The sequence below is a fragment of the Aulonocara sp. 'chitande type north' Nkhata Bay genome, linkage group LG7, assembly GCF_057382095.1.
Source record: "Aulonocara sp. 'chitande type north' Nkhata Bay isolate Kocher_YH1m ecotype deep benthic linkage group LG7, A_spYH_male_GT1.1, whole genome shotgun sequence".
Classification (NCBI taxonomy): Eukaryota; Metazoa; Chordata; class Actinopteri; order Cichliformes; family Cichlidae; genus Aulonocara; species Aulonocara sp. 'chitande type north' Nkhata Bay.
Window position 1 is genome coordinate 63060034 of NC_141350.1, and position 15040 is coordinate 63075073.

Sequence of the window (15040 nt, forward strand, 5' to 3'; positions counted from 1 at the left end):
AGAATTAAACAAAACACAAAGAATAAAGTGATAAATAATACAGAAGTGCTCTATTGGATTGTATTAAATAGTCAGATGTTTATAGCAATATAGTAGTTATAAAGCAATACATTCTCCTGTTCATGTTTGTCTGAGCATAAAAATTAGATTTGATTCATAAGAATTATAATGCAGCAGTAACTTAAATTATTGGATAAATTATGACATATTAAGAAAAGTCAGATAATTCTAAAGTGCCGTATGATGCTGATGCTGTTACACAGCAGTCTTATGTAGGGATGTTGAATTTTTTGAAAAAGATACATGTTACAAAGTCAAGTTGTGCATTTTCTATAGTGTAATATTAATGTAATACAGTGTAAATTATCCTGAGGTACCACAGGAAAAAAAAGATGAGTTCCCAGAGTAAAAATAAATCTCATCCCTCCTCCTCAGCTCAGACACAGTGCACGCTCCTTTAGAGCTGCATACGATCCACCATCACAGTGTGAAATCTGTATCTGCTAGCAGGGCCTCTGTCAGTCTGTCTCGCATGATCTCCTTAGTTGAGTAAAAAGGCAGATACAGATTAGAGTGACATGTCTCTGACTCAGGGAAGTGCTGATCACAGGTGCCACTCTGAAACTGCACCTTCATCTTGACCTGGTCGATGCCAAGAATAGGAGCTCTCCTGTAACCAGTCAGGAACCCTGATGAACAACAATGGAAAGAAAATATAATTTTACTTAATTAATGATAGTTAGACAGCTATCAATGTCAGTATATTGTGAAAAAGCTCATCAATATCCAAAAAATTCTATAGGAAGATAGCACTGCTCATCATTTTTGGTCATTTGGTTGGCTCACCTAAGCTAGCTTATACTAAAAATGTTATCTCATTAAGCAAATAATTAACAACGTTTTAGTAAATTTGAAAACTTTTACATACATCTTATCATCATCACATCACAGGAAAAAGTATTTTTGCATATTTGTCACATTTATGTGTAAAAAGTAAATACAAAACACAATTGTTAATTTATCATTTCATTCATTAAGGGAAAAATTATTCAAGCCTAGCTGGCCCTATGTGAAAAAGCAATTGACCTCTAAATGTATTAACTGGTGGAAGCATCCTGGCAGCAAGAACTGCAGTCAAGTGTTTGTGATAACTGGTAATGAATCTTTACATAGCTTTGGGAGGAATTTCGGCCCACTTTCCTTGGCATACGTTTTTGTACTTTGAACAAGCATAATAAAAACAGAATCAGGGCCCAGTGCAAAAACACATGGCTTTTTTAAAAGGCTTAACCAGGCTATGAAGAATCTTTCATTTGACTGAAATATTGTTATTAAGGTATATTCGTCAGATCTGCAATAAGCCGGGTACTGACCTATTCAAATTATAGTAAGAGAGTCACTACGTTGTCATTATACTTAAAATCATCTGTCAGAATTTGAGGTGTTGTGTCTCTTTTGCATTTGATGACTAACTCAAACATAAAGCAGCTTTACAGTATATTAATCAGAACAATGCTGCTCTCTAATATATCTTGGTAAAGTGCAGAAAAATCTAATGTATGATACAGTGTGATTTCAGTAACATATCATAATGGAGGCTTCAGCAAGTACTTACGAAGGAAATCTTTCCTCTGCTCTTCAGTTAGTTCATCAAATACCTCCCAAAACATCTGTATGGTGGGGTGGCGGTCATGATATTTCCAACCATAACTTGTGTTCTGAAAACAGTGAAAATGACTGTTATAATAGAGTTTTTAAAGTCAGGCATATATACACTATGTTGCCAAAAGTATTCCCTAACCCAGGGGTCAGCAACCTTTAAGACCCAAAGAGCCATTTGGACCCGGGTTCAACGTAAAAGAAAACACTGGGAGCCGCAAATACTTTTTGACATCTACAATGAAGATAATATATATTGTTTTTTACCTTTATGCTTTGTGTGAAAAACTAAGGTGTGTTGCTTATGAAATCCATGAAGTGCTACAGAGAAAGTTACATTTTATTAATGTAATTAACACATTTTGAACTCTTAAAGAAACATAACAAAAGGAAAGACACCCAGCTGAACTAAAATGATCCATGTAGCAAACAAAAACTGTGAGCCGCCACCCTTATATCGCCTTTGGGCTTTTGGAGCCTTGACCTCACTTTTAAAAAATAATTGGAAAAAAAGCACTATGCTGCTAAAAAATGAAAAATAGATATTTGCAAAATTCTGCCTAAATATGTATTTTACCTGGTTAATGTGTGTGGCGGGGCGTGGTCTGCAGGGGAGGCGGACGCACCTGAGCGCCACCCGCAATCACACCTCGCCGCCTTAACGTCTGTGCCATCTATGCTGTTGTGTTGTTGTTGCTATGTGTTGGGCTGTGAGCTGAAAAGCTACAGCCGGCTGTATGCGTACAGCAACCGTGTGTGAAAAGTGGTCAATAAAGAGATGCTGAAAAGCACGTTCATGGAGACATCGTCGGGTCTGCCATGGTATGTTTACAATGGGACTTCTGCTCCTGAACCTCTGCGCACAGCGTCTGCAAATCGGGGCTGTACGAAGTCACTTTCATCTTCACGCAGGACTGTAAGCTGTCATCTGTGAGGCGTGAGCGGCGTTTGTTTTTAACATAGTTCACGGTGGAGAACAGCTGCCGACATAATGTGGATCCGAAGATCCATAATTGGCCTACCTGGGGTTGAAAGTCTCGATAAATGCACGGCGTTTCGGCGGGTACACCGGCTTCCGCGAGTGTGGCGCTTATTTTGAGCGATGAAAAAATAATAAAATATAATTTTATTTTTATATTTCAATATCACAATAATCTTCCAATGTAGAACTACAAGTTGAAAAAAGAACTAACATAAATAAAATACACTTCAGTTAAATACTTTTAATTTATTTTCCCAAGCCACGCAGAGCCGCACTATACGGACTAAAGAGCCGCAGGTTGCTGACCCCTGCTCTAATCCATCCAAATCATTGAAATTGAAATTTCCTCGCTATTAAATATTCCATAGTCAGCTGTTAGTGATATTAAAACAAAGTGGAAGTAATTGGAAATGACAGCTAGTCAACTGATGCTAAGGCTCATAGTGCACTTAAGTCACCAATGTCTGCAGTCTGCTATTGTTACAGATGTCCAAACTTCATTGGTTTCCATGGCTGAGCAGCTGCATCCCAGCCTTACATTGGCAAACACAATGCAAAGCGTCAGATGGAGTGATTTAAGTATCTCAACACTGGACTCTAAAGCAGTGGAGATGTGTTTACTGGAGTGACGAATCACACTTCTCTGACTGGCAATCCGATGGATGTGTCAGGGTTTGGTGGTTGCCAGAAGTACTTGTCTGACTGCACTGTGCCAAGTGTAAAGTGTGGTGGAGGGGCGGTTTTGTTGTGGGGCTGTTTATCAGGAGTTGGGTTCGCCCCCTTAGTGCAGATGAAAGGAACTCTTAATGCTTCAGCATATCAAGACAATTTCATGCTTCCAGTTTGGGGATGGCCACTTTCTGTTCCAACATGGCTGGGCACCAGTGCACAAAACAAGGTCCATAAAGACATGGAAGAGCGAGTTTGGTGTAGAAGAACTGGACTAGCCTGCACAGAGTCCTGACCTCACCCTGATAGAACATATTTGGGATGAATTAGAGCAGCAACTATGAGCCAGGCCTTCTCCTCCAACATCAGTGTCTGACACCACAAATGCACTTCTGGAAGAATAGTCAAAAAATTCACATAAACACACCTAAACCTTGTGGAAAGCTTTCCCAGAAGAGTTGAAGCAGTTATAGCTGCGAAGGGTGGGCTGACTATTGTATTATACTATCATACAAAAGTCTGGATTAAGACTGAGATGTGACTCAAGTTCATATTTGTGTTAAAGCAGCCGACTGAATGCTTTTGGCAGTACACAGTTATTGTGCTACAGGACAGCTGTGAAACTACAGCCTGTGTCTGTTTGGCTGAATGTACCTGTTTGAACTTTTCCCAGTCATACACGTCCTGGCCGACCAGCACTCCCTGCAGCTCCTCTGGTCGAAACAGCCTCACCAAATCCTGCTCACACACCAGGAAGAAGCCTCGCTTGAACTCCTGGAACAGACTCTCCACTGATGTGTTGAAGGCATGATTCACATAGGCCTCCACAAACTCCTTCCTGTTTAGGAGGGAAAATGTTAAATTAGCAAATATTTCACAGAGACAAAGGTGCTGCAGATGAACCTCACAAACACTTCATGTTTTATATGCTTACTTATTTTGACTTGTCAGTGGCTTTCCAGGAGTTTGAGGATCCAGGTCAACATATGTTCCATCCCAGATTATCTGTAAATTAGTTATAAATCAGATGAGTTTAGCTGCAAAACCTGAGAATGAGACAGATTACTGATCATCTTCTATAGTAAAACACATACCAAAAAGTCCATGTAGAGATTATCCAGAACATCATCTTCATAGTTTAAGATGGTCTGCAGACTCCTTTAAAGAAATTAAAACAAAAAGTTGTATCAAAAGAAGTTCAACTATGTACATTTTACAGCAGCCACAAGTTACTGTAACTTTTGACACACCACAACTTAAAATACATCCATCCATACATTTTCTTCTGCTTGTCCAGGGCCAGGCTGTGGGACCAGCAGCAGCATGTGTTACTGAAATGAAATGGATACTTACCGTCCTACAGTCGGGCTGAACTCCTTCATATCCTCCAGTGTCGGCTCTAAACCGAGTAGCTTCTTGAACAGAACCAGTGGGAATGGTAAGTGTATGATACACTGGTTGTACAAGGCCAAGCCACACAGTAGTCCAAACAGGAAGAAGTTTCTCTTGCTCTCCTCTGTTGCCTGCATTAATAAAAATTCACTTTGGTTTATTTTTGGTTCATTATTGCTTATCGTTTAAATTTTAATCTTTTAACCAATTTTATACAGTTGGTGGGTTCAGTTTTAAAGTCTTACATTGGAGGGAAACCATGCCAGGGTTTTGGAGTCATTGAGCATGAACATCCCAGATTCTTCTGACACCATTTTAAGAAACAGGTGGTGAAAAAGGTCTCGTTTGTAGACATCTTTGATGTTTGGATCCTCATCAAAATGGACCTGAGAAATATAAATATTAGAGATGCTTCTGGAAAGAACAGTTGCAGAAGAATGGCTATGCATTAATCATCAGGTGAAAATCAATCAAATATTCACCACAAGTGGCTTCTTGAAGTCGCTGTGAGGAGCAGCTGCCAGCTCTCTGAAGGTGCTTTCGAAAAGTGATGCGCGCTGCAGGTGCAGTTTAAAAAATTTGGGTTTTGACTGGGAAATCCATCCGTATTGAAAATCAAAAACCATCTGTGGAGGCGCCTGCTGTTCATTCTGCAAGACAAAACAAAGTATCATGATTTTAAAATAAATTCTCTATTTAAATCCAATTGTGATGTATATAAGGCAGCTGGTGAACCAAGTGAGCTAGACTGGCTCTTGCTTCTGTTCTGAGGTTCTGAAACTGACGCCTGCCTGAACTGTGAGTGAAAAGAGTGCTGAGAGAACTAAAACAAATAAAACAACAAAATGTTGGAATCTTCTGCAGCACTGAGGGCAGCTGCTGATTCATGATTGTATTCTGTTAGTTTATTTTCTGTTGTGACTCCTTTGTTTTTTATAGATGGTTGTTTTGTCTGTTATATAAAACTGCTGAATAGTGTAGCTTTAAAGTGCGATCACTAATACACACTAACGCAGACTGGAAAATTACAAATTCTGCTATTGTTTTCCTGTAACAGGGTGGTGAAGTTACCTGAGTGAATGCAGAATTCATGTCAAAAACCAGCTTCTTTGATTTCAGATCCATCACAAATGGGTACTTGCACAGAATCACAGGCAGATCATCTGCATTCTGGAAAAAAAAGGAAACAACCCACATAAACAGTTAGTGAGCTTAACAGTGTGTTAACATGAATGAGTCATTTGGTGGGTTGACTGCCATCTTAGCAGGTTCAACGTACTTGTTGTCAGCTGACCTCACCTTGAGTTTTGACTTTGTTCGCCAACGTTTGAGATCCTCCTTTAGAAACATCTGGCTAAGCTTGAGGCAAAAAGTTGTTTCTGGGATTTTCTTGTTTATCTCATTGGTCTTAAAACAAGAAGTGGTAGTATTTGTTATACTGGCTGTGTGAAAATCCAACTTTTTTTGTTGAAAAGCTGAGCAGTAATACATTTAATTAAATTTTGATAATTTGTGATACTGACATAGTACATATGCTGGAGGATTAGCAGTACGTTTCTGGCTTGAGCGTCGCAAGAAACAGACTTAAAGATTGGAATCCACGAGTGGGCCGTCTTCCACACCTGAACATATCTGATCATGTCGGAGGGTGACAGTGAGGACCACCATTCCCCTGAGGATGACAAAGTTACAGTCAGCTCTTCACTGGCTGATATCATGGATTAAGAAGTCTAGAGTGTTCGTTAGAATAAAATGCTATCATTTAATACATTGATGCATTTAAACAGTATATACTAATCCAATAAATACACTTTTAATAGACGTGCTGAAGATTTTAAAGTTGTTAAAGTCTGCCTAAATACACTCAACAAAAATATAAACGCAACACCTTTGTTACTGCTCCCATTCCCCATGGGATAGACGTAGAGACCTAAAAGTCATTCCAGATACACAATATAACCATCCCTCCCAAACAGTGGTCACAAATCAGTCCAAATGTGTGGTAGTGGGCACATCTGCTATATTGAGATAATCCATCCCACCTCACAGGTGTGCCACATCAGGATGCAGATCTGACATCATGAGTAGTGCACAGGTGTACCTCAGACTGCCCACAACAAAAGGCCACCCTGGAATGTGCAGTTTTGTCTCACAGCAAAATGCCACAGATGCCACAAGCAATGAGGGAGCGTGCAATTGGCATGCTGACAGCAGGAATGTCAACCAGATCTGTCGCCCGTGCATTGAATGTTCATTTCTCAACCATAAGCCGTCTCCACAGGCGTTTCAGAGAATATGGCAGCACATCCAACCGGCCTCACAACCGCAGACCTCGTGTAACCACACCAGCCCAGGACCTCCACATCCAGCAGGTTCACCTCCAAGATCGTCTGAGACCAGCCACCCAGACAGCTGCTGGAACAATTGGTTTGCACAACCAAACAATTTCTGCACAAACTGTCAGAAACCGCTCAACTGCATGCCCGTCGTCCTCATCGGGGTCTTGACCTGACTCCAGCTCGTCGCCGTAACAGACTTGTGTGGGCAAATGCTCACATTCGATGGCGTCTGGCACGTTGGAGAGGTGTGCGCTTCACGGATGAATCGTGGTTCACATTGTTCAGGGCAGATGGCAGCTGAGAATGTCCCAGTTCTTGCATGGCCAGCATACTCACCGGACATGTCACCCATTGAGCATGTTCGGGATGTGCTTGACCGGCGTATACGACAGCGTGTACCAGTTCCCACGAATATCCAACAACCTCGCACAGCCATTGAAGTGGAGTGGACCAACATTCCACAGGCCACAATTGACAATCTGATAGACTCCATGCGACGATGTGTTGCACTGCATGAGGCAAATGGTGGTCACACCAGATACTGACTGGTTCTGGGTCCCCAGACCCCCAATAGCGCAAAAAACTGCACATTCCAGGGTGGCCTTTTGTTGTGGGCAGTCTGAGGTACACCTGTGCACTACTCATGATGTCAGATCAGCATCCTGATGTGGCACACCTGTGAGGTGGGATGGATTATCTCAATATAGCAGATGTGCCCACTACCACACATTTGGACTGATTTGTGACCACTGTTTGGGAGGGATGGTTATATTGTGTATCTGGAATGAATTTTAGGTCTCTACGTCCATCCCATGGGGAATGGGAGCAGTAACAAAGGTGTTGCGTTTATATTTTTGTTGAGTGTATATGCCTGAACAACAGACTTTAAAATTGCTTTAAATTACATTAAATAATAATTGAGTTGTGACATAATTATGAGCTCTAAATTGCAAAGCTTCAGCAAGGTTTTGGACTAATTCCTCAGATTTGTTAAATTAGTTGTTAGTTTAGTGTTTTTTGCATAGGTGAGATTGTGTTATGGGAAATGCATTAACTGCTTTGAGAACTGTTGGAGTTGGATAGAATGATGTTGATGTGAGAACTGCACTAAAGTCGGGACAGTCAGTAAGCAAAATAGTAGGTGTCACCGTACCTAAAATCTGGACGCTTTCATTGGGGAGTCGTTGCATGGTAGCAGCAACTGCATCAGCAAGCCTTTTGCTCTGTTGCCATCTGCATTTCTGTATGCATGCATGCAGAAGTTCATTGAGAAGCAGGAAGATCCTCAATCCTTCCACTCCCACAGGGTTCATATCAACAGATGGAAGCAGCTGCAGAACAGCAGTCTCAGCCTGCTGATGCAACTTGTTATTAATTAAAGGTTTAATTAAAGTCCACTTCTTACTTTTTTAGTTAATTACTCATCAGGTTACAAACGTGTGTTAGTCACATTCCAGTTCAATACCTCTGCAAAAACAACATCTTGCATCACCAGCTTCTCAAAACTTTGCCGTGCAAGTGACAAGTCCAAACCGGAGTACGTTGGTGAAGTTTGGAAATGTTTATCTTTGCTGACATGAAGAAAATGACAAATGTGTATCTTCAAATGTTGAATTCAACAGATATAAAGAAGTCATGATCATGCTCATAAATGGTGTTCTTACCTCCTGTCAAGAAAGCTTTGATTCATACAGGATGGAGATGTGAGCATCCTGTGAATTTCCCTGCGAAGAGTTCATGAGGTTAGTCAGTAACACTAAGACTACAGTGTACATGCTGTGCAGCAAACCAGTTACAAACAACAACAATAACAGCTGCTTTTGTGTTAGACTTACTCTTTTAGATTTTTCCACAGCTTTGGATTATATGCAGAGACCCATTTGTCAATCATGTTATCAATAGAGTGTTCTGTCACCTTGTTCTTTGTGCCACTGCCTGACTCGTGATCAGCGCCCTGTGAAAGAAGCAAAGGTTCATGTTTGGTTTAGACACATGACCTCACAAGTAGATATAACTGGTAAAGCCATGTTTACATCCTCCCACAGGTATCCTTACTGCACTGTATGCATTTGTGCTGGTACCTCATTAGGCGTGCGTGTTGCAAATGAAGTGTTTCCTCCTGCATAGATGTTAGAAATGTCTAGAATAAAAACAGATGAGAAATTATCTACCTAAGAGTCAACTGTACTGTATGGGATGGTTTTTCAGTTCCAGAAAGAAATATAAGATATAGCGACTTGCTCTTACAGTGGGCTTAATTTGTGACATTTAGTCAATAAACCTTTTTGTTGTTAACTGTGGTTAACTTGGTTATTTGGATCAAATTCAGGTCCAGTTTTATTTGCTTAAATTTTTTTTTCATCAGCACTTTAAAAACATACAGCAGAAAACCTAAAACCTGCCGTGAGTTCATGACATTTATTTTTTGGATTATTTTAAGTTTTCCAGTATTTGATGCGTGGCCAAACATTTTGTCTATGATTATATTCAAGCCCTTATAGTCAGAATTACAAATTATTTTAAACTAAGGCTTTACCCAATTATCTATTGGGCTATTGGCTCATCTGTGTTACACCTGCAGCAAGTGCAAAGCCCAACAGTGCAGCTCCTCACTGGTTTCAGAAGACTCAGTACCTCTGAGTAGCACTTTTTATTGTTGCATAGTGAATATATGTGTGTGTGTCTTTGTCAGGTTTATAACCTCTATCTATACAGTTGGATGTGACACACCTTAATTATTACTCTAACAATAAAATTATTTAATTGTTACTGTTAGTTTTGTGTAATTGTAAATTGAATCGACTCTTCTGTTCAGATAAATGTATTTACCATGTGGCAGTTGCACAGGTAGTGGCACTGATGCCTGAGTCTCTTCTCCACGTCCCAGCTGCCCTTGTTCATTACACCCAAACGAGTACACCTTCTTGGATTCTGTCAGTACCAGTGTGTGGTAGCTGATTGAGAAAAGAGTGCATGAAAAGGAAAGTCCACAATGTAAAACATGCTTTTTCAAAGGTTTTAAACATCTGTGTTGTTGGTGGACCTCAGTATGATCACTCTGAAGATATAAGACAGAAGTTGAAATTTCCTGTTTGCTCAGCAGTAAACGCTTTTCTTTTTCAATTATTTATGATATAATAATAATTAAATGTTACCTTCCACATGCAACCTTTGTGACCTTTGCCCCCCAGAGCTCTGCAACAAGCCGAGGACGCTGTTCATTTTGTAACGAGTTGTGGCCAAGCTGTCCATATTGACCAGAGCCAAATGTAAACACTGCACCGTCCTGAGAACCAGACAACAGTTCATATTAATTTTTGCCATGTACATATAGTTATCTCAGGGGTTTGTGGAAAAGCAATTAGAAGCCAAAGAATAAGAAACAAAAAGGCGCTTTCATAATTAATGCAAAATAAACAATGATAGTATGAAAGTACTGGAATTTCTTTCAAATTAAAAAACAGACAAATAAAATAAACCTCAATATAAATAACTGGAGTCAACTTTAAACAAAAAAAAATAAAAAAGAACACAGATTGAGTGTATATCAAATATCATGCATTCATCTATTATTTCCTCCTGTAAAGCAACCTTCAAATTAAAGCGTAAAGTAATTTGAAAGATGCGCAAAGAAAACAAAAAACAAAGATTATGGAAATAAACATGGAAACAACGACAAAGACCACAACTGAAATGCTGAGTTCAACACTTCACACAACAAAATACATCTTCTGACATCTATCAATGTTTTAATCACAGCTCATTTAAATCATAGTCAGCATTTAATTGTTTCTCTGCTTGTTCTGGTGGTACAATTTTATGTGAGCCTGTTAACTGTTGTTGACTCACCTTTGTCAGAGCGGCGGTGTGGTCCTTCCCACAGGAAATGGAAACAGTTTTCTTCATGTTTAGGTAATGAACCGGAGTCGGTGTATGTCTGTCTATGAGAAAAACAAAATACTGAATATTGCATGTATATTTTGATACCTGCACCTTGAGTACATATACATCAGATTCCTTCTGGGAACCACACTTCAGTGCGATATTTACAGATATTGACAGATACTGAGAGTGAGATATTTAAACTTTCATTGTAGTACCTTGTGTGTCACCCAGTCCAAGCTGTCCACAGTCATTTCTGCCCCAGCTAAACACTCCTCCAGAGACAGAGAGGGTGAAGCTCTGCTCTCCACCTGCAGCGACCTGGACCACTGGGATCGCTGACAAAGATCTGACATGCTGGGGTGAATTCACGTATTGCTCGTTTGTGCCCAGACCCAGCTGCCCCCTGGAGTCCTGGCCCCAAGTATACAACTGACCATCTGTGAGGAAAATCAACATAATACTTTTCTATCATATTAAACTCCTAAATCCACTAAACCTGTGAAAAGGATTCGTTTTCATTCAGGTTCACACGCCTTTTCTTGCTTACTACATACTTCACGCTACCTTTTGTCAAAACGACTGTATGCTGGCTCCCACAAGTCACCTGAGACACCTGTTTGTTGCGCAGTGCTTCTGGTGTGCTGAGAGAACACATGCAAGAAGTGATCAAACTCTTCTGTGATTACAACGGCAGGTTATTGTGAATTCAACTGGAAATTGAAGGACGATCCCTTAAAAACTGAAGCTGCAAATCTTTGACCTCACCTGGGACTGAAAGGAGGGCGAGCTTGATCCACACAAAAAATGATGCCGCTTTCAGACAGAATCCTCACCACATCTTCACCACAACTCACAGCCTCAATCTTCTCTTCGCATTTCACAATCTCTGCAGATTTACACACATAGCAGGTCATAGTGGATCAACACAGGCAGAGAAGTGAAATTGAGACAGAGACATAAAGCTGATACTCACTCTGTTTCCCTCTCACTCTTCCCTCATCTTGGCTCTCAACTGTGTGAATGATGTAAACATCCCCATTTCTTTTAATGAAGGCAAGCAGTCTGTGACCTGCTGAAAGATCTGTGACTTGAAAGCTGAGGTTTAAAGAGCGTACTCCATCAGCAGGTGAAATATTTGAGGGTCTTTTCAAGCGAAAGCCCTGCTGCCAGTCCTCTCCCCATGAAAACATGATGCTAAAATGACTGTGCAGTACAAGCAGCTGCTTTTTATGACTCAGGTGGAAGTATGAAACGAAACCTGACTGGTTTATTGAGCAAAGTCAGCTGTGAGAAAACAAAACTTACAAACAATAAAAACACCACACCTAGTGAGTCACTGGCACGTGGTTTATTACCTTAGCTGGAAAACCAAAAACGAAACTGGAGTTGACGTGTGCAGATTTTGCATGACAGCAACATATTTACCTATACTGAGCAAGTCATTCGCATGAGTCACGAAGTTACTCTGCATTTGGTGTTTTCTGAAGGAGGTGTGGCTTTTACCCTAAATAACAAGAAAATGTGTGAGGCTGTTAACTGTTAAGTATACCAGGTGTGCAAGATATCATTTGTGCTTTTTCTTATTTTCTGTCATACATACCATCACAATTAGAGATGGACCGATCCGATATTACGTATCGGTATCGGTCCGATACTGACCTAAATGACTGGATCGGATATCGGAGAAAAATAAAAAATGTAATCCGATCCATTAAATATCACGAAAGCACCTCACAAAACTTGCAACACGCCGTAACTCACCTCAGAACGTTAGCATGTCGGAGCAGTATGCATCACGTGATAGAGCGGCTGTGGCATGCGGGACCTGTCGGTGGTCTGGATAGCATGTGGAGCTTCGCTAGCAACCTGGCATTTCATCTCCGACAAAGTTATCCCCGAGAGAAGTAAAGCAAGTGTGTAAGTCCATCTCTGAATGTTTGTAAAGCATTCCTGCGTTAAGCTTAACGAGCGACTGCCTCTCGCTCTCCGGCTGCTACTTCAATCGTGAAACTGCTTAAATGATCAGCTGATCGGCTTTTCTGTCGCGAGTCCGTCTTTGTTTTTGGCCCACTTTGCACCAGAAAGAGGAAACCAGCAGCTGAACAACAGCAGCACGTTTAAGCTTGATCAGCTGTTGTTAGAATTTATTTAATATTACTTTCTACTCGAGGATCTTTTTCTACGTAGCTGACGCTGGTAACTGTGCAGGGGCGGATCTAGCAAAGTTTAGCCAGGGGGGCCGTAGGGCATTAACTGGGAAAAGGGGGCACAAAGACATACTTTTCTTTCTTATTCTCATTTAAAATATCTAGCTTTTAATAAATAATTATCTGACACACAAAGTTTTAATTTGATGTAAAATGAATAGAAGTCAATTACTGTATATAGTGACTATTAAGTCTAATATATATACCCTAGTAAGCTATAGTACTTTTTCCTTTGGGAAGGTACCATCTGTGCAGTCTGCAATTTTGTTGAAGAAAGATGTTGAATCTATTTAATATTTCTTGAAAAATAATTGATTTCTGTGCATTTTTTTTTTCACACTGCATCAAATTAAGGTTGATTACGTCGATTAAGCATCATGAGGTGGAGCGTGAGGGGTGGTTCCCTATTTTTTATTTTTTTATTTTTGTTGTTGCTGGGAGTTGGAACCCTATTAGTTAGGTTGCTTAATATTTACGCTAAGTACTCTTTAAAATACCAGAATAGGGAGGATGGTGTAGGTTTAAGTTTATTAGATTGATCAGTATTGTTGAACTATGAAATATTTTTTTTTGTATACAGGTATAACAGAATAGCTTTAGTGTAGTTGTTGTTTTAAACTTGAGTATGAACTTGCAGACTTGCAAAATGCAGCAAGATATTTTAAAAAACAGTTTTGTTGATTAAAAACACTATATCGGATTCATATCGGTATCGGCAGATATCCAAATTTATGATATCGGTATCGGTATCGGACATAAAAAAGTGGTATCGTGCCATCTCTAATCACAATGATGGATGCTCATATTGAACATGACCTAAGATTCAGACAATGGTGTCATTATATGTACAAGTAATCGCTGTGAGCTAAAAGCTTGTAAGTACTTTGTTCCAGACTGTTTCTTTAAACTCTTGGCTCTGTATGATGTCAGTGAGACCAGGTATTCCAAATATTATCAGCTTGGTGTCACGATGCCGGGTCTTATGACCCAGTGTTTTGAGTTTAGTTTATTTGGATGTTTATATGATTAAGCTCATGAGTTTTTCTAGTTCTTTGTTATTAGATTCCCCTTGTGTCTTCCAACCCCTGTTAAGTCTCCCTTGCCCTTCATGTGTTTCATGTCTGTTATGTTGTCAAGTTCATGTAGTCATGTCTGCGTTTCATTATGTTTCCTATTTTATTTTCTAAGAGGTTCTGTGTTTTGTTTTACTCTTTCCCTGTGGCGTTGTTATGTCCACATTGTGTCTACTGTGCCTTTCTGTCCCATGTTTCAGGCTCCTATGTTCTGTCTTCTCAGTTGCTGTTAAGTTTGCATGTCTAGAGTTCAGTCAGTGTGTTTCCTGTTTTACTTTGAAGGTCCATGTCTCATGTGAGTGATTCTAGTTTTGTTTCCCTTGTCTCGTCCAGCCTGATTACTCCCAGCTGTGCTCTCCTTCTGTGTCTCATTCCCTCGTTATCCCTCTGTGTATTTAAGCCCTGTGTTTCTCTTTGTCAGTGTTGTGGTCTTGCTCATAGCTGTGTGAGTTGCCATGTGTTTTCACGTATGAGTTAGTTGTAGTTTTCCCCAGTTTAGTTTGTTCTTTGTTTCCTTCCCAAGCCTGCAATAAAGCAGTGTTTTGAGTTCACTTTTGTGTCTGTGAGTTTTGCGTTTGGGTCCTTCTCTTGCCTGCACACAGCCGAAACATGACACTTTGGCACACAGCTGTGGCTGAGGATGGAGACTCCACCCACCTATTGTTCAAATCTTTTGTTTGTGGAAGCAGCCAAACAGAGCGATCCTGGTTTAAAGGGAAGGGGTTGGATTATTCTGAAGCAAGAATATCAATATTGAGAAGGAAATGAGCAAAGTGGGTCACTTTCAGGTAACTCCAAGTAAAACTTTAATAGTAAATCCACATCTGGAAAACA

The 15040-nt window shown here is 40.2% G+C and overlaps 1 protein-coding gene across 1 annotated transcript; it reads right to left on the reverse strand.

Annotated features, from left to right (window-relative positions):
- On the reverse strand, positions 1–12116 carry LOC147326579 (putative E3 ubiquitin-protein ligase HERC3). Its single transcript, XM_086302624.1, has 23 exons — positions 11900–12116; positions 11692–11812; positions 11491–11567; positions 11142–11363; positions 10891–10982; positions 10197–10327; positions 9871–9995; positions 9123–9181; positions 8877–8995; positions 8706–8765; positions 8507–8612; positions 8195–8393; positions 6226–6374; positions 6002–6109; positions 5774–5872; positions 5185–5352; positions 4948–5088; positions 4664–4833; positions 4405–4468; positions 4245–4315; positions 3965–4148; positions 1616–1718; positions 1–689 (listed from the first exon to the last, which is right to left on the reverse strand). The coding sequence occupies exons 1-23, from the start codon at positions 12114–12116 to the stop codon at positions 481–483; spliced, it is 2994 nt and encodes a 997-aa protein (XP_086158750.1). The 3' UTR covers positions 1–480.
- Positions 12117–15040: the final 2924 nt, after the last annotated feature.